The 19,680-nt window shown below is 36.5% G+C and overlaps 1 protein-coding gene across 1 annotated transcript in view; it reads right to left on the reverse strand.

Annotated features, from left to right (window-relative positions):
* The window catches only part of ZFAND3 (zinc finger AN1-type containing 3), a 151,551-nt gene that overhangs the window by 113,870 nt on the left and 18,001 nt on the right, over positions 1–19,680 (reverse strand). Inside the window, exons 2-3 of the mRNA XM_067293194.1 lie at positions 2,621–2,661; positions 408–434 (exon numbers count right to left, since the gene is read on the reverse strand). Of these exons, the coding sequence (XP_067149295.1) occupies positions 408–434; positions 2,621–2,661 (68 nt within the window). The remainder of the gene's footprint in view (positions 1–407; positions 435–2,620; positions 2,662–19,680) is intronic.

Below are 19,680 nucleotides of genomic sequence, written 5' to 3' on the forward strand. Positions count from 1 at the left end.
GAATAGGCAGATGAGATAAAAGGAGGAAAAGAGGGCGGAAGAGGATAGCTCATTTCAAACTCCTCTCCAACATTCATCAACCTTTGTGTGCAAGCCAAGAACTAATGTATCAAATCAGAAACAGCAGGTCCGTAGGTGCACAGAGGAGTAAAGACAGGAAGGTTCCATTTAATAATTCATATTGCAATGCAAACTCAACAACATTTCCACCTCCTGCTGACTTGTTGCCCTTCTCATGCAATTTACATGAAAATATAATGCTTACACAAATGCAAGGAGCTTTGCTGCTGCGTAAGTCTGAAATTGTTTTTGAAAAATTAAAAAACAGATTCTATCCCTTCCCTCTGGAAAAAAACAAAACAAAACAAAACAACAAAAAACCCCAGTCATTTAACAGAGTTACTAACCTTTTTCGTTGTGTGGATTTCTTTTTTCTAAAATAAAAGAGAAAGGAAAGGAGGGTCAAGAGAAATAATAATTCCCAATTTTCCCCTCTATACATATCTGCTTCAATATACTTGAAGGAATAACTTGTCATATTAAAAGGGGGGGGGGGGAGGAAATTTTTTCAGATCATACCTTTGGGGTGCCTGGAATGGTGAAAAACAGATCTGATTCAACAGCTTTCTTGGCTAAATTCTTGCTATCTGCAGTGGTCCAATTTACAGAAAGAAGAGTATACATCTTTCTATTACAATACTCTGGCTGAAAACCCAGTAAAAAATATGCTAAAAGCATTTAAGTAAAATTGTAAATAAATAAATAAATAGGAGGACAGTAGTCTAGGGCAAATGACCAATCCTCTTTAGTAGTTACTTAAAAACTCTCACTATTATTTGAATATTACTGATAAGGATACATAATTAGGATCTAAGAAGATAAAGTAAATTTGCTTCTTTCAAAAATACTGGGTTTTGTTCCAATTAGCAGTAGCTTTTTAAGTTTCTCAAGTTTTTCAAAATTCTTATATTTGATTAAGAATAAACAGTTGATAACAACTGTAAATAAATTATTGAAAATTTTAAAAGTAAAGCTACTTTTTTTCTTAATATCTAAACCTGTGTGTGATTTATCTTGCATTTTTACAACAGAAAATCGATTTGATCAGAGGGAATGATTTTCAGCTGTTCAGGAGAATCACAAACTAGAAGTCAAGATGGTATCAAACTTTTTTTCCTTGTTAAAAAATATCTATATATAGATATATTAAAAAAACAAACAGTAAAACAAAATAAAATATGCTTTGCTTAATGCCTGTCCTGCTGGCTGTAAAGCTTAGGGTACTCCATTAATCCCAGAATACCAGGGATAGGCCATTTCAGTCTCTCAGAACCAGAAAATCTATACATCCCTGAGGCGTGCAGAGTCGTTCACAGTGCTAATGTGAACATAACAAATGGCTGCACTGGGTCAGATCAAAGACCTAGTAGCCTGTTTTCAACAGCAGTCAGTAGGGCAAGAATATAACAAGGGGCTTGTACTTCCTTCAATATATCCTTCCAGTGATCCATTGCTTTATAAAATAGCCAGAGGGATATCTGTGTAATTTTGTTGAGTAACCTTTGACAGATCTTTTTTCCATGTATATGTTTAATGAGGTGATCCTGAATCCAAGATTGGAAATCTACAAGTCAAAATTTAGGAAGTACAAACCTCAGAAAAGCTTTACAACTTTTTTTTTTTTTTTTGGTACACTTCACCTTAAGTTTCAGAGGTTGCATAGCTTTTGCATTGGAAACCAATGATAGAATAAAATAAATAAATAAAAAGCTTCACAAGCCCAATATTAAGACCAACTTATGTTCTACACAATAATGTTTCATAGACAAACCAATGACTGAAAGTTAAGAAAAAAATTCTCAACTTAATATTAAAATGTCTGTTCCCCCAAAAGAAATTTAAAATCATGAACTGACAGCACCTTAATTGTAATTAAAAGATTACAATACTAAGAAATACCACAAAACTTTAAAAAAGGGAAAGCTAGAAGATGCTAACAGAAGATGTCAATAACAGTTCCTAATTTTTTACATATTAGCTGTGACTTTGAAGTAAGAAGATAATACATAGTATTCAGGATTAGCCTACTAATGAGCTACTGATGATTTAATGCTCAAGGGCTGCAAATTAAAAAGAAATGGAGCACGAGTTTTTCCCTAACCACTTCTCCTTTTCAATTTTTTATCCCTACCATATATCAGAGGTTATTAGCAAAATAAAAATAAATTCTATAAAATTCCAAATTCCATTTCAGCCTGATGCACTGTGAAAGTCATGCCATCTAAGAGCAGAGCTCTGGAGCTCAAGGGCATTCCAGACTTCTGTGAACTTCACTGAGTCAAGGTTTGGTACTTTTACACAAGGAGTTCTTGCTTTACACACACTGAAGATCATTTCAATAGACCTGAGCAAATAAATGAAGCACCAAAGTGAGGAAAATCTGATCTCAATCTCTCTCTCAATCTCTCTCTCTCTCTCTCTCTCTCACACACACACACACACACACACACACACACAGAGAGAGAGACAGAAGAGAAATCCATGCACAAACCCTGAAGGAGATGCCAACAACGTGGTTTTGATAATCTAACAAAAACACAAAACCTTTTACTGCACTTACCAGCAAAGCATTTGGAACAGAGATTCATAGTCTTGCTGGACCTGGGGCAAAAATAAAAAAAAAAAAAAGAGCTAAAAAATTCATTATAACTCTAATCAATACAGGGGAGTTTTTCAGGAATGAAGCAAGGGTACAGAGAAGGTAAGAACTTAAACTGCTAGGAATCAACAAAGATAGCAAGTGGCTAGAAGTGGCTGAACTAGGAACAGGGGCAAGGGAAGGAGACTTCATTTGGCAATCTTTCCAGTTTAAAGAGCTTTCAAAATATGACTTTCACATATTTACCTCGCATTTGAGAATGTTTACTTTACCAATTAATGTATATATTACACACCCATCAATCAGATCTTTCTATTATAAAATGATAATAATGATAGACAGGAAGAGCCAATACATTCCACTTAAATATTCGAGCTCCTCTTGGCAACAGCTTTGCAGTCCTGACAAACCCTGAACATAGTACAACAATAGAGAGATTAAAGTATTGCTCTTATAAGGACACAGACAGATGTGCTCTTGGAGGTCTAGCTGGAAAGGTTTAAGAAGTTATTACCTCAAGCTGTTCACTACTACCCTCAGCTGCAGCCAGCAATAATTTAAAATAACCTGGCTGACTTTGCACTGACATGGACTAGGATTGCTCATATGATCCGTTAGTGTGGCTCAACTTCGAGGCCCATAACCTTCAGCTGAGAGATAAACAGCTGGAGAATGACAGCAACATCTTAAGCCTCACAGATGTCTCCACAGTGTTTGTGCAATTTTGTCACAAGTGCTCACCCTCATTCAGGAAGTCAGTAGGCCTACAAAACAAAAATGAAGGCTACGATCCTCTCTAGGGCTACCATGAAACTACCCCAAGCACTATACTACAGCAGTCCCTTGCACAAGTTTCTCTCGGTTTATGAAAAGTTCCCCTCTATTATCTTTTTTTTTTTTTTTTTAAACGCAAAATGAGCTGTAAAATATTCTCAAGTTCTCTAAATGTTGAAGTGCTTTTAGAAAAGAGCAACCCACTTTCTGTGCACACTGCCCAATATTTGATTTCAACGTTCAGTGTTCCTGAATGAACTCCACCATGATGTCAATAAGCATCAACTCCGTCCTGAGCAGGTCTGAAAGTACAGATTTATAGGCAAGGTTGTACCAAAACTGTCCATGCCAAGAAGACTTTTTCCTCTCCTCAGGGCAGCATTTAGCTGGAACACCTCATTTAGCCAAATTAATTGCCTGTTTATCTTTATCTTTAGAAATAGCATACACAAAAACAATTAAGATTACTAAAACAGTTATGTTTTCTAATTCCAGCCAAACATGGGTGGAATTCTGAGAAGAGATCTACATCTTACAATATACAAGCTATAAAAAAAGGACTCCATATAATCTCAAAACAAAAGTTTTAAAAATGTTTTTTTCAAAGCAATTAAATCACAAATGAACCCCTCTCAGAAGTCTAGATTTTGCAAATGGATATTTTCAATGACTTTCCAGTAACAAAGTAAATCCAGACTTGATCAATCTTATCTTAGTATTAGTCACATCAAAACATTACAGATGCTTTTCAATTCATGCACATTTGAAAGCTGGTTTACATCAGGCTCAGGATTTCTAGAAGAACACAGTTCACTGCAGATGTGAGACAAAACATTTGCCAGCTATAGCAGGAGCCACAGACATGTGAAAACTAGTTTTAAATGCAAACAGTATGTGCACAGGAGAAAAAGAAAAGCAGAACAGCATTTGTAGCCACACAAATACATCATCATATCGGTATATACCCAAAGATTTGATATCTATGTTGACAGTCTGTACAGATTATCTACCTTCAAAAGAACTGCAATTAAAAACAGCATGGTGAGTCAACACCTACAGCATTAGTGTGCTGCAGTTCAGTACTCACTGCTTATGGGTTAGACCTTCTGGAGCAGCTCAATATGCCAGGCAGGAGCTTCTCTGCAAAGCCATTAAACCCCAGGGGCAGCAAAGAAAAAGAAAGGCAGAATTCAGATGGTTCATATCGATGACATTGGAACGGGCAATGACAAACGTTTTCAGTGGCACAATCAACCATCTCAGCTGTTAAATATCAATCCAAAGCCTCATATAATATATACTTATTAACACACCAACAGTGGAAAACACACACATACACACAACACATACAGCTATGTGAAAAAGGAAAAAAGGCTGCCATTTAGTTGTAACACAAAAACTGGATTTTCTGGAAGGACAGTGCAATTGGACAAGTGGCCTTGGGCTAAATAACTTAAGTTCACTGTTACAGTTTCAAGGTTCACTTTATCTCTGATCCTTTTATACCCTCTTTAAAAGGAACCCAACTTAGTCTGAGGCTGCTGGGTAGGGTGATAATCTGAATTTTTGAGTGTGGGGTTTTTATTACTTGTTTGTTTTTTTTTTAAGCAGGACACTTTGGTCAACTGCAAATCCATCAACATTAAATCAGATCTAAGAAAAAGGCATTTTTTCTTCAAGACAGTAACGGTGTTGATTTGCCTCCTTCCCTTTCTAGAAGTGCAGTGTTTAATTAGAGCAACAGCTTTACAAAGAAAACATACCAAGCAGTTTACACAAGTCAAGCTTACTAGGTATTACCCAACAGTCATGTAAACATCCGTCAGGTAAAGCATACACCTTTGTCAGCTCTTCGTTACAGTGCAAATCTCTCCTCTTACTGCTCGGACTTCTTTACGTGGTCAAGGGCTGTCTCACCAGACCATTAAAACTGAGCAAACCAGCATATGCTATTTTCTCTGTGAGGTAAATCTTGTTACTCGCATTGCTGGTTAGCATTAATTACTTCCTAGTGACCACAGCATCCACCAGAAATGCACACTGTCACCCAGGAACATAAACGTTTAAAATGGCTACGTTCCCGGCAGTCTTTTCAAATATAGCGTATGTCTGGGATATCTGTTATCTCTCAAGGTAATTTTATTCGAAACACTCGAAGTTCGAATGCACCCGCCAGCCCTAACTCGACGCTGCACACGTTATTCCCCCTTCACATGAAAGGGAGGGTCACAGTGGCCAGCTCTGCTCAGATCAAGCGAGTTCTAGGAAAAACAGGACATTTCAGGTTTCCACGAAAGTTCAATAAAATCAGGAGTGCAAAGGTGAATAAGGCCTAGTGAGGCTAAAATTCACAGGCAATCCTGAACCAAGGAGTCTTGTATGTTTTAAAACTCCATGGCTGCAAGCCTGTTAGGCTGACGTCCAACATTTCTGCACCCTCCTGTCACAGTTAGGTTGGGGATATCTGACATGCCTGTGGATCAGTTATCAAATTACCACAGTTTTTAACCTGACATATTAAGATAATCCCCAGATTTCCCTCATAAAAGTCAGCTTCATGCTTAACAACGCCTAATCGAGAATTACCACAGCACACATTTTATATGTGCAATATCCCTAGAAATCCAGTTTTATATTGGTAATTTACAATCTCCACTTGTACATAATTTAAGCTGGCATTCAGAAAGACATTCATATTTATGGATAAATCAAGTCAAATAGAATGGCATTATCTTAGAAACAGAACATAAAGTTAAACCCAATTTGAAGGTACTTTCATCTGTCAAAAAGAAATCATTTAACTGAAGGGTGATACAAAACCATTATGTAGATTTGGAAAATACAAGGTGAAACAAGCTAGTAAGGTCAAGTGGCAGAAAAAATGAGAAGCAGAGGGTACTTCAAGCCAGCTGGAAAATCCCAGAGGCTACAGACCGATTGCATGCAACACTTCTGCAGAACTCACAGTCTGAAACAAGCTTGGGTATGAAAAGTGCTTTCACTGCCAGAGAAAAAAAACCCACAGTAATTCCCTTTAAAACATAGCAGTGAAAGGAGTAACAATGACATAGGGACTTGGAAAGAGGAAGAATTTACAGACACGGGAAAGCCTGAGGAGCACATTTATACTTCAAGCAACTATTAAAAACACATTTGAGGATAAAATTTAAAAATGTATTTGAGAATATTCAACCTGTCATCCCTTACTTGCACTGTTGTGCCTACAAATTTCCATAGCAAATGAAGCTATTTGAGCCTTCAGATGTATGTACACAGAGCACATTAAGGTCTTCACTTCAGCGAGATCAAGATTTGCATCTCTGGTTAAAGATGCATAATACAGAAGGAGAGAGAATGACAGGCACTGAATACCAAAACCAACAGATTTGGAACCCTATATATTGATATATCCGGTAACTAATTAACAAAACTGACAGAACTAAGATTCTCCTTCAGCCACTTGATTTGTTACCCTGATTCCATTTTCATATATTACTTTCGCAAATTCTTATTAAGGTGTGACCTTGTCTACTCCACTAAAGGCACTGAAAACTATTTACTCGATTTTAAACCTTCCACTAATTATTCCTTTTATTTCTTGCTATTTGGCAGTATACCATTGGGAGGTACCATCCAACTCAATGCGCAGTATATTCTTCCGTCTTAACCAGAAGTTTGTTTTTACCTCCCCCTCTTCCAGTAAATCACTTTATCAGTATGAAACCACATCTAGAGAGTGAAGTTAAAATTCTAACTATAAATCTGAAAGTAGAGACTTCTAGACATATAGTGCTTGATCAGAAGAGCCAGAGCCTAAAAAAAGTCTCAGTCTGGAGACTCAAGAATAACTTACGCAGGAAATTTTGAGCATTAGAGGAGAGTTAAGAAGAAGTATACAGAAATCTGCTTGATCTCAGTATCCTCAGCCTTCCTAATGAAATCAATTTTCTGCAAAGTAGCTTAGATAGGTATAACTAATACATACTGAAGGTTTTTGTCATCAAATCCTACATTTTGCAGCAGATTGTCAGTCATTTCTGAGCTTACCCCTTTTCCACCAATAAAAAAGAAAGGAAAAAGCAAACCAGAAATACTTTAATACTAGTTTACATCACACAACTGCCAACGAGCAATGCAGAAAAGCTCTGTTTGGTATATATTATGAACTCTCCTACACCTTTTAAGGTAATAGTGAACTAGTGTTACTAATGCAAATGCCCACCAATGGTAGGACTGGTAGGCAGCTGCACCACAGTAAAATAATGATTCTAGCATGGGTGCATATTCTCTATGCTCAAAAAGACTGCACAAAAGTAATTTCTGAAAACAAATTTTGTTTAGTTGTTTTTTGGGGATGGAAGGAGAGGAATGGGGAGAAGGAAACAAATGCTGCCATGTAGGATGCATCCATTATATATTTAAAGATATTTAAGCTACAGATGCTATTTATGTGTGATTGCAAAATCCCAGATTCTGCATTGTTACTGGGAACAAGATTTACAAACATACCTAGTAATGATTCTTTATGATTTAGAAGGTCCAATGTCTGGGTAGTAGGAAAACATCGATCTGCTTCAGTGGCACTATAATTGCATTGATGATTAAATGCATCATGTCAAATGCTTCTTGGGCCTCTTCCAGTACAGCAATTACTGATCCCACTGAGAGTGGGATCTCAGTGTCACTACAGTCCAAATATATCTCAGCCCCTGAGTGATACCTGTCCAGTATGTCAGGGGTCACATGTTCGAGAAACATTATACATAATGAGTCATGCCAATAATTAGTTAAAACTACACCAAAGCCTCCTTACCCCTTAGACACTGCACACAGTTTCATGTACTTCAGAACTTAGGACAACTATACATATGTTAAAGCAAAGCATTTATACCACTGTAGTTAATGGTCTGTCACCATTTCCATTATAAAGCAATTTTCAAAGGTTTATAATATGGCTGAAGAATTCATTCTGAGCTGAATCCTGGCACAAGGTAAAAGCAAAACCACAGCCCACGCATGCTTACTTTGATCCAGCCAGACTAGAAGGATTACTTAGCATTAAAAGAAAATCGATCCAGTTCTGTACTTCCCTTACACTTTTCATCATTTGGTCAGAGCATGCAAAATTTCACCTTGTACAGGAAGGAGGTTAATTAGACTGTTAATAAGACCCTCGATCATCCTTTTGAGAGTTCTGTATAACCCATATGCAGGCTTCTCAACACAGCCACTTAGCCTTTCTAAAGCAGAAGTCACCTCATGCTTTCGTTTATGTTGCATATTTGATGTTTATAGTTCCTCCTTAATTTGCAGTCTTGATAATGTGATACAGACAAGGATTTTTGGACAGTTTAAACAGTTATTCATATTTTTAGTCTGTGGCTGCTCATTTACTCTTTGAGAATGATGTATGCCAAATTCATTTCAAATAAAAGAACAGGAGAGGTGGACCATGTCCACTGCAGGTAGAATTGTAGAGAACATGGCAACCAGAAACATGCACGTACACTCAGAAACATATCAAGTGAACTAAAATTTGAAATTAAGTATGCCACACAAACAGTCATTCTCCTCTACTTCATGAGTTATTCTACACCTGCATGCTCAGTTATAAGAATTCTAGTTCAATTAGAAAAGTGTTAACGGTAAGGGTTTTTTTGAATATATATACAGTTTTTCTTGCGTGGAAAACTTATAAGTGTTCTGCTTTCAGTTTGTGGACTCTTCATTTTCAACATCAATGATTTAGTATTCCCTACCATTGCAAGATTTTTGGTAAACTGCAGAAAGTGATTCTTCAGTTAGAGAGTCAGACGTTTGTAAGGACCTCATCATCCTGACCTTGTTTTGAAATGAAATGAAGGGTAAGGTATAGGCACAGTACAGGACACTCATGCAATGCCCTTTTGGCAACTTTCCATACTCAAAAGATATGCTGGCGCATTCCAATGAAGTAGCTGCATTCTGATGTGGTACGTTTCAATGGTTACACTGCAGCTTCTTTTACAACAGTATGGCTGAAGCAGTTTTTATATTTTAAATGTTCAGAAGCACTGAAGCACTCTATTGACAATATGGCCAGAGAACAGCACAGATACGCAAGAGCAAGACAGGAAAACAAACCAGCGACAAGGTAGCTCCTTATTCTTATAGAAAGTATTGTGGAATCTGACACAAAAGCACTGATAGAGTTTTGATTTAAAGCCTTATCCAAATAATTCATATAATAAACTGCAGAACCCAGTGCATCTAAACTAGGCAATAAAGGTTGTAAGAACTTTAACCAGGTTCAGTTGGGTTTGTAGCTCAGTGTACAAAGTCACTGCTCTCCAATCAAAGCTAAATACTTCATATTCCTACATATACATGTCTCTACACTCAAAATAAATCTCAGCAGAAAAATCCTACACTAAACATTCCTCTGCAAATCTTCAGAATTTTTTTTCATGAGATGTGCAGCCTACTGTTTAAAGAGCAGTAAAGAGGTTTAAATACTAAGTATGAATAGACTCCAAAAGGCCTTCAACAGAAAAGCAGGAACAAAATTTGAAAGTTCTGATCTACCCACCTTCCTCCAATTCCTCAAGAAGATTATTATTTATATGCATTGCAGGTAATAAATAATATTGCCTTAATACAACACAAGCACTTTGGGGGGATTTTACAATATCCAGTTACGTTAAATTTATCTTTTTCTTTAGATCAGACACTCCAAAGCTCCACTGATAATCATCATTCAAAAACCTATTCCATCTGTGTTACTGCTTTTCTCTAAATCACGGGGTCAGTAACAGATAACAATTTTTTTCGGGGGGGGGGGGGTAGAAAAAGAGAGGCTGGAGGGTAACTCAAGAAAATATCCTTTTCGCCCCCAACTCAAGGCATGACTTACTATACATCAAACCTCTCCAGAAATCTATTCCAACACTTCATGATCCAAACAACCAGATTTAGATTAGAAAACAGGAAAACTTTTCTTTCTTGTTCATTTTAAGTGCAGTACGTCTGTTCCCCATGCAAAATCATTTAACTGAGTTGAAGACTCATGTCACCCACTAGTCTTCTCTCTTGAAGACAAACAATCTCAGTTATTGTCAATTCTCCTTAACAGATTACATTTTTTTTTGGCCTCTGATTATGCTTGAGCTTTTCTGTACTTCTTCCCATTCATCCATATCTTGTTGAAGTGCAGTGTCTTAGCAGCAGCTTTAACAATGCTGAGAATAACAGAAACCTTAATATTAATTTGTGTCTAGCAATCTGTATTCTTGAGTATATTCAAGATTTTGATTACAATCAAGATTATACCTGTATAACCAACATTTTATCTCTCAGAACAATATTGGTTACTGAAGAAGAGAAGGAAGATGATTGTTAGTGGAGAGGAAAGAAAGGATGATTTTTTTTTGTTTGTTTTAAGGCAACATGACCTAGCGGCTCATGTTCAGCTCTCCATAGTGGCTCATTTTTAGCCTTCCATTTTAACTTGTGCATCTGTTTCTGAAGAGTCGCTGCCTAGTCAGTTGTTCTCCAGGATTTGTACAGTTAGGTATGTCTGTGTGAATGAGTGTAATTCAATGAGGCTCTATTGTTAAACCATCTCATTCACCTTAGGCACATACAACATTATGTCTGAGGATTCTTGCTTTATGCAGAAATTATAATAAAAACTAGATTTGCATAAAGCTGAAGATAAAGTTTATTTCCAAGTGAAAATTAGGCATGGAATTTAAAAATCAAAAAAGCAGTACGCAACTAGCAGGGAAAAAAAAGAAAAAAAAAAGCTATAAAACTAGTTCAAGCTCAACCTTCCATACATTGTTAGACTGCATTACCTACTCTAGTAATTGATACTGAATTCCCACTGCATCAGGATATAACTCCAAAATTCTTCTAGAGTATATTGTAATCCGTGATATTAATACAGGTGAAGACAAAGTCACTAAAATAAGTGAATAAGAAAAAACAAATCTTTATTTGTAAGAGTTTATCACAATTATTTTTCAGCAACTAAAATAAAGAAAACACTAAAAAAGCTTATAAGTATTATGATTATAACTTCTGAATGACAAATAAATGCCTTGCAAGGTATTTCAAAGAACCTGTCCCTCTGTGAGCTTGTTAAATAACATTTACAAGCATAACTTGTTTAAACTGGCTTAATAATGCTGTTGCATAGTATTAACAAAATATACTGTTACAAAGTCTGGTTTAATTACTGTGCCAATTCTCTCAAAAGCTAACAGAATATCAAAATTATATGCTAGACTGCTTTGTTGGGCATGTTATATTTTTAACATCTAACAAGTCAAACACTGCAGAGGCAAGAAGGAGCTTAAAATGTTGACCATCCCAACTAGGGAAAGAGAAAGCAGTCAGAGGTGCACTGTATGCAAAAGATGCGGCAGGAGGAGTCAGAGCCCTGAGAGATATCGTGAAGCTTCATTTCTATGAGTTAAAAAGGCCCAGGAAGCTGGGTTTAGATATAAAGGAGACAGAAATGAGGGAGGAGTAGCTCTTGGGCACTAAGAAAGCAAGAAAGCATTGCTCTTCTAGGAGAGGTAAGGAGCTGTGCCCCATTCAATAAGGGTCAGGATGTCTGGTGAGACCCCTCATAACTCGAGACCTCCCAAAAGCACCACAATTTGCAGGAATAGAACAGCACGTCTTTGTGAATGAATGACAGCCCCAGCTTTACATTTCTTTGCACTCCTCCCCTACTGAGTCTCTCTTTGCATACTATCATAAAATTGCAGCACTGCCTGGAAAGCAACTGCAAAATTTTGACTGGGTGCCTGCAATCAAATCCTATTAAACTGTTCATAGCATACATCTAAAAGAAGCTACCAGTATAAAGTTCGCAGGCATTTCCCCCCCCTCCCCATTTATACCTGGTTGTAGTAAAGTCTTTAAACCGCTAGCTACAGGTTCCCCGAGGGAAATGCACCTTCTTTCACTCCAGCTAGCCTGCGTGCATCTCGTAACTAGTCACACAGTCAGGAAGCCACACAGTTTTCATTTAAATCAGTGCTGCCTTGACACCTGGCTAGAAACAGTCATTTATGCTTCTCAGCTGGGAAACTGCAGCCAGGTCTCATGACACTGTTCTAGAGAAAGAAAGTACTTCAGCTCTTCAGAAATTTAAAATGAATCATAAGGACATGTCTACACTAGGAGCGATCTGCCAGCATACTATTTAAACAAAGCATTCCTACAAGCAGATCTGCCTATACTGGCAAAAAACAATTCTACCCTTCTGCTACAAAAAGAAAAAGAAGAAAAAAAAAAGTCATTTTTACAAGTGAAATAAGCTTCTGGGAAGAATGGCGTCTCATCAAAACCAGTGCAAAAACACAAAGGCCCTTTTTGACACACTTGTGTCAGCCATGTTTCACCATCCAAAACTCGTCGGTAGCACAAACAGGTCCAAGTGCTTATTTATGCTAGTCACCCAGAAATGTCGGTTAACATCGTAATGACTCTCAGGTAATAGTTTGTTTCAGATTTGGCATTTCATAGGCAGTGAAAAGAGACTCCCAACATCAACAATCATGCCAGAGTAAAGAATCAAGTTTCACTGGCTCCCTATACTGCAGTGATATTAAAAAATAATATTTGGGCTAAGATTGTACACAAAGTTTTGGCCCAGAAGACAACTTTGGATATTTTAATTGGAGAAGAGAGTATCAGACAGATCTTCTCTTGTGTGTAACTTCTGGTCTGTACTGCAAAGCCACAGATCAGTGTAACTCCAAGGAACAGAGCACTTCTAACCAGCCTAAGACGGCTTATAAACAATTCCCTAAAGACGTTAGGGTTAAGTATTTTTCAACTTCTGAAAAACAAAATAAGCCAGGTAAAATTTATAACAACAAAGAGTTCAAGTAACAAAACAGTGCAAATGCAAGTCTTTGGCAACACCACTTAAAAAAAAAAATGCAAACAAGCTCTCAAAAATAAAATAAAAGCTATAAGCCAGAGTTAGGCAGATAATGACGAACAGAAAGCATTCTACAAAGCAAGATATTAATCTGAACCTAGAAGTAGGTGGGCTTTTTTTTCCATAAACATGCAAGAAAGGCACAAAACAAGTAAAAAAAGACAAAACAAGCCATATACTAAGCACCGTTAGTTCAGTCAGAGATGACATACGACAGGTTGTTACCTCCATCCCATTGATTGTTTACAAAGCAGCAGCACCTTCAACAGGTTTTAAGAGAAATGTTTCGTCTAAGGTTGCTTTCTCAGGTACTTTTAAATCACAAGGGAAGCTGGTAATGAAACTACTGTCAGCCCTCACACCCTTCATTTGTTACAATATGTTGAATATTATAAACCTTCCCAAATCCTCCTGTTGAAAAGACAAATGCCAAAATGGAAGAAAAAAAAAAATCCACAGAACTAGGTCAAGAAATCCAGAATGAAACAGAAGTACTCGAAAGAGAGCATCAGAGGGAATATTGCAAAGCATGTAAATTTTGACCACTTTACACAAGAGAGCATCCACTACATCATTATACTTGTTTTCTTTCTACTCCCCCTAAGAAGAATCACTGGCTTTCCTATGTCTTTTGACTCATACGCTCCACATTTTCATTCAGCATAGCTAAAGAGTCTTCTCCCCCCACCCCCCCTCCCCACAGTGGTTAAAACATTAAGCATACAAAGGATATTTTCATGTCTGAAAACCTCAACTGCCTCAATATTTTCAACTTGATTTCTGACATCTGAACTTGATTCTGGGCTTACTGGTCAACTCCATTCCCTTTCAAAGCGCAGGACACTGGCAATGTCTGAGTCAACGATGTGATGGAGTCCAGCAGCTGGACTGCAAGGAAATGTGCTGCTTCCCTCAAATCATGACTCATGTGCCAGGGAAGAACAGCTGCAGCAACTTTGCATTTTATCTGGATACAGTATTTCAGAACTGTTTCAGTTTTGAGCAGAAAATTGTTTCAAGTACATTTAACTGGGCTAAACAGCTACACATTAAAGTATAAGACCACTGTAATAATCAGCCTTAGTGCTCAACACTTATGTGGCCTGAAACAGGAAACACCTTTAAAATAGTTTAACGCTTCATGGTGTCAATGCCTTGCCTGTTAAGCACTCTAAACGCAAATGCATGGTTTCCAAGAGCAAATGCAACAGAAATACTCAAATGTTCCCAGGGAGAAAAAGCACCTTAAATTCTCCATCCCAGTTGCAGGAAAAAAAAAAAAAAGAAAAAAAAAAAAGAAAAAAGTTACCTGTAAAATTAGTATTGAAAACCTGCCCATCTCTGATCTAGGAGCAAATACTAAGTTATTATCTTTAATCTTCTCTTTAGCTACAGTTAGCGCATAAGTCTGGCTACCTGTCTTTCTGTAATTGCTACAGTACCATTTAGTTCAAATATAGAACAACCAAGGATTAGTCAATCTGCTTCAAAAATTTGATGAAGAGCATCCTATATATTGCTTAGTGCACAGTATGCTGGTCTTTGGCAGTTTCCTTTATCACATGTTAATCTAAGAAAAAATGCATCTAGCTCACTGAATAAACCTGGCATATTAACAAGTCTATGATTATGCATTTTTTCCCCAGAGAAAATTGAAACTCTTGAAAATAAGCACTTGATAGAAGAATAACCTTCTATAACAGGAAAGTCTACTATAGAGGTCTGCATATTTAACTTACAGTGTAAGTAATGGAACAATCAAAAGGCCACAATTAAACACAACACTGTTTTGAGTCATAACATGCATACTTTATTTAATAATAACCAAAATGCTTTTCCTTTTCTTGTTTTATACAGGCAAATAACATCTTTCTACATTTACCAAATTTTGTCAATTAAAAAAGATTTTTTTTTCTAGTAATGAATTACATTTTTTTCTGCCCCAACTCTGCAAAAAGTATCACAGGGTTATGGAAGGTGGTGATAAAGTTCATCAAGTAAATAATTTAAACAATAAACTTTGAATAATAAAAGAATTAGAACAATGATAAAAGTGTAGGGAAACCTATTAAAGTACATCAGGTACTAGCCAATTACAGGCAATGGAAAATAGGAAGAGATTGCTCTTGTCTGGTACTGGGTAGTGTTCACCTCCCCTTGGGCCTTCACATATGGCTAAAGTCAGAAAATTAAATTGCCTGTTTATTCAATAAAAACTTTCATGACCCTATACTTTCAAATATACCACAGAACCACCTTGTAGGTTCTAGCCAAGACCACCAAGATGATCAGGTATTACAGAGAAGTACCAAAACTAGACAAAAGTTAGTATACCGCCTTTTTGCCGTGTTACAAAAGCTGTGTGCTGTGAGTCTCTGCCAGTTTGCACTGAAAATCTGTAATTCTCTAGGTGACCTAACATCTGCAAAACATTTTATAATTCAATCCATCAGCACACAAGGGTCCCTGCTGTTGTTAACATGGAATCAGCTGAACTAGTAGCAACACTGGTGGGAACTTACTCCATAAAGGAAATGTATTACAGAGACAGGTTCCTGCACTTCAGTACCAACGGATGAGTCACGTTAAGTCTTGCACCATGTTCAAAAGACCATCCTACAGCTCAACAAAATCCAAGTTAAATCACGGTCTGGTCACGTTTGTATTACAAAGCTGCAGTGAATTTCATCTATAGCTGGCACTACAGTATGATAACCCAGCCTGCAATATCTGCAAAGAAATCTATACGGAACAAATACTACCTGCAAAAAATGGAATGTACAATTAATATTATATTAGTAATATATAGCAAGCAAATACATTTATTGATGTGGTGGTTTTGTACATTCATACAAGGAGAAAATGGTGAATACTATGCTAAGAAAAATAGGATAAATCTCATAACTCACCTTATTACAGGAGTCAATATCAATCATGCAAATAACCCAGAATATTTTCCCAGAAAATAAAAGAAAGCATGAGTAATTAATCAACAGAAAAATTTATTTGTTTGCCTCCTTTTACACTACTTTACAAGACCTCTGAGCTGTTTTTTCCTGCTTCTCTCTTCAGCGCAATACCACCAGTTTAGAGAGCAGGAGAATGAACAAACTGGGAGGTAGTATTACAAACAAAATCCAGGAAACCAAACACAGAATGAATATTTAATATAATTAAATGGAATGAGAGAGGTATTCACAAAATGCTTGAGCAATGCTACAGTGAAGAATGCTGTATATTTCAATTCATTCCCTGGACCTTCAGTAAAGGTTTCAGAGGGCTCCCACTTCCATTCTTGAGACTATTAAATGCAACAGAAGCAAAGAAGAGGTTTGACAGTCTGAACAGTTATACTGATAACACAATTGCAAAGTCCTTAAGTGTCTTTGCAAAGGTTAAAAAAAAAGAAGAAAAATAAAAAAGCAAGATTCTTTTTATTTTACAAGTCACCTTTTAAAAAGGTAAATGAAGACTTCAGACTTTCCAACTAGTTGAAACTTCAGACTTCAGAATTAACTTTTCCTCAAAATTTAAATTGTGTCAGAGAACTACAATTATCAGAATACTAAACATTGATTAAAGCTTTTTATTTTCTATGCCTCAAACATGAAATTATCAAACTTTGTTTCTTTATACTCTAAAAGTTTAGCAAAGAAGCTACTTTACCTTAAGTCACTTATACAAAGTAAGTACTTTCTTATTAACTCAAACACTAAGGCCCATGGCTTCAATATAGGTGCAATAATAAAGGATACTGTTATTACCAGCAATTTATAGCTTTGAATCATATTGTCTGGGAACCCTAAACTCAATAAAAATCGTATAAGAGACAACACACTGCAACTGTCAAACTCATGCAGTCAGGTCTTGGTTTTAGTAACATGAGAGTACAAAATAATATATAAAGGAAAGATGCACTGTTTGACATTTTCCCTTGACAACTTTCTAAGTACACTTATTAACCACTTGGTTCTTTAAGCTCTGGCATAGTAAATTAAATGCCTCAAGATTAAAAAATAAGTTCTTCCCCTGTCACAATACTCTTTTGCTCTTTGGAAAAAAGAAAACAAATAGAAGACCCCCAAAATCCTCCCATACTATCAATAACTGCTATTAAACCCGAATTTTCTCACTCATAGCATCTCACTGACCAAGGTTTTTCTAAAACTTCAAGATATAAATACAATTCCAGCTTTCATTTGCATTTTAACTAATTCACCCCTCTGTCATTGTTTACCCATCAGCTACAGCAATGCAACCAGTGTTGTGCTAGCAGTTTCAAAGGAACAAAGGCTATATTCATTTTTGCATTTTCTGCTACTAAGAGAACAGTGAATACATTGCAGTAGCATTCATTTTCCTTTCTTTATTACACCTATTATAAACCATTCACACAACAAGTGTTTGTTTCTGTAATACACCATGAACATTTCATCCCAGAGCACACAAAAAAGTCCAGCAGCCTTTGCAATCATCCAGAAAAAAGAAGAGTTTTTGAACAAACTGTTTCCTCTCAGCTGCCAATGGGATAGACAGTCATATCCATCTTTGTTCCATAAAGGAGAACATTTTATTTTGAGACATGTATCAATTTTTAGTTGGGACAAAACACATGGTTAAAAAAAGCATGTCTGAATGGGACTGACTAACCAGACGAATGCTTTGGTCTTCAGTGAAGATTCCCTGATGTACAAAGCAGTGCCCTTTATACACCTGGTCCAAAGGTTTAGCAAATTCTTATTTTACCATTCTACAGTTGAAGGTCAGTGACTATAGCTGTATTTCTGGCATTTATTGTACGTAACATGAAAAAGTTGCATAATTTTATAGAAATGTCTCAAACAACTCAAAGGTTAGGGAAAAGCAGAACACCTGTAAAAGAATACTAGTCTTCTCTATAAAAGCTATGTTGTATAGAAGTTGTACATTCCATCAATACTACAAGTAATTATAAAAGCAGAACTTGCATGGATAGACTAATACTTTTTTTTTTTGCTCCATTATTGACTTGTTTTCCAAACTATTCAGACTTTTGAAACTGTACTATACCAGACTTCACACTCTGAAATTTTAGAGCGTAAGGCTTGTTCTGGATTAAAGGCCTATTTCTTATACAGTATATGCATCCAAATCTCACTGTAAAGGTTTTTTTGTGTATGTATCAATTATTTATTATGGTAAAGACTGGTAGTAAAATTACAAATATTCCAAACTAATTTAAAGTTCACAGCACTGAATGTTAAACTTTCATACTAATGACAGCTACTGCCCTTCTCCCTTGCCCTGCCACTTCTCCTCTGATTTAACAGGAAAGTATGTGAATTTGAGAACCTGCTGATTCAGGACACCTTACCTTAAGTTATTTTTTAAGCATCTTTTTTTCCTCCCACTACTATGATCTAAGTCCCATCCCATCCCAACCCATCCCATTCCCACCCTCTTCAGCCTTCTGTATGGTTAATAATCCTATCTTGTTCCCTACTTTGAGGAATATACTTGATTGCCCTGCAAAGGGAAAATTCTGTTGCTACCAAGGCTCCTGATACAGCTTTGCAGTACAGAAAGACACTGGTTCACACTTTTAATGCCTTGGAAGAAGGAGAGACTACTGTCCCGAGCTGTATGGGTATAATATAAACCAGATGCTCTGGTGCATTGAGCAAACTATTAGTTTAACTACATCTTGACAGAGCAAGACTAATAAATACTTACACATTTGTGTTTGTTTTTCACCTTTGCAGGTGATCTTTACCATTACCCAGTTAAAATATCATAAGTTAGCATCACTAACCTATTGTTAGCAATATTAGCTTCTGTATTTATGTAACTGAATATTAAAATCAGCTGTGTTGGACTTAGAGCTAAGGAAGCTGTATTTAAAACATCTGATTTCCAAATCAGAGATGAGGCTCAGTTCAATCAGCTGAAACAAAAATATTATGCTTTGACAAATAAAAAAACATTTTAAACATAACATAAGACTGTTACACTGTTAAATCAGACAATTTTATATTCTATGGATATGCAAATAGCAAGAAAAGTAACTTATAAATAACCTCGATGACTGGACATCCACCTGAGACTTTTCACATGAACTTTAATTCTTCTCATTGCATTGAAGTGTGGAGGATGTCTGAGGATATTGCTTGTGACCAATGTAATTTTGTTTTGTGATTAAACTCAGGACACAAAACCAGAAGTCCTTAACTTCAATTAAAAAGCAATAGCTCTGACCTCTGTGGGCTGTACACAACAGACCCTGCCTGGGGCAGGGGGAGAGAAAAAGAAGAATCTATGCCCATGCTGG

The sequence above is a fragment of the Apteryx mantelli genome, chromosome 3, assembly GCF_036417845.1.
Source record: "Apteryx mantelli isolate bAptMan1 chromosome 3, bAptMan1.hap1, whole genome shotgun sequence".
Taxonomy (NCBI): Eukaryota; Metazoa; Chordata; class Aves; order Apterygiformes; family Apterygidae; genus Apteryx; species Apteryx mantelli.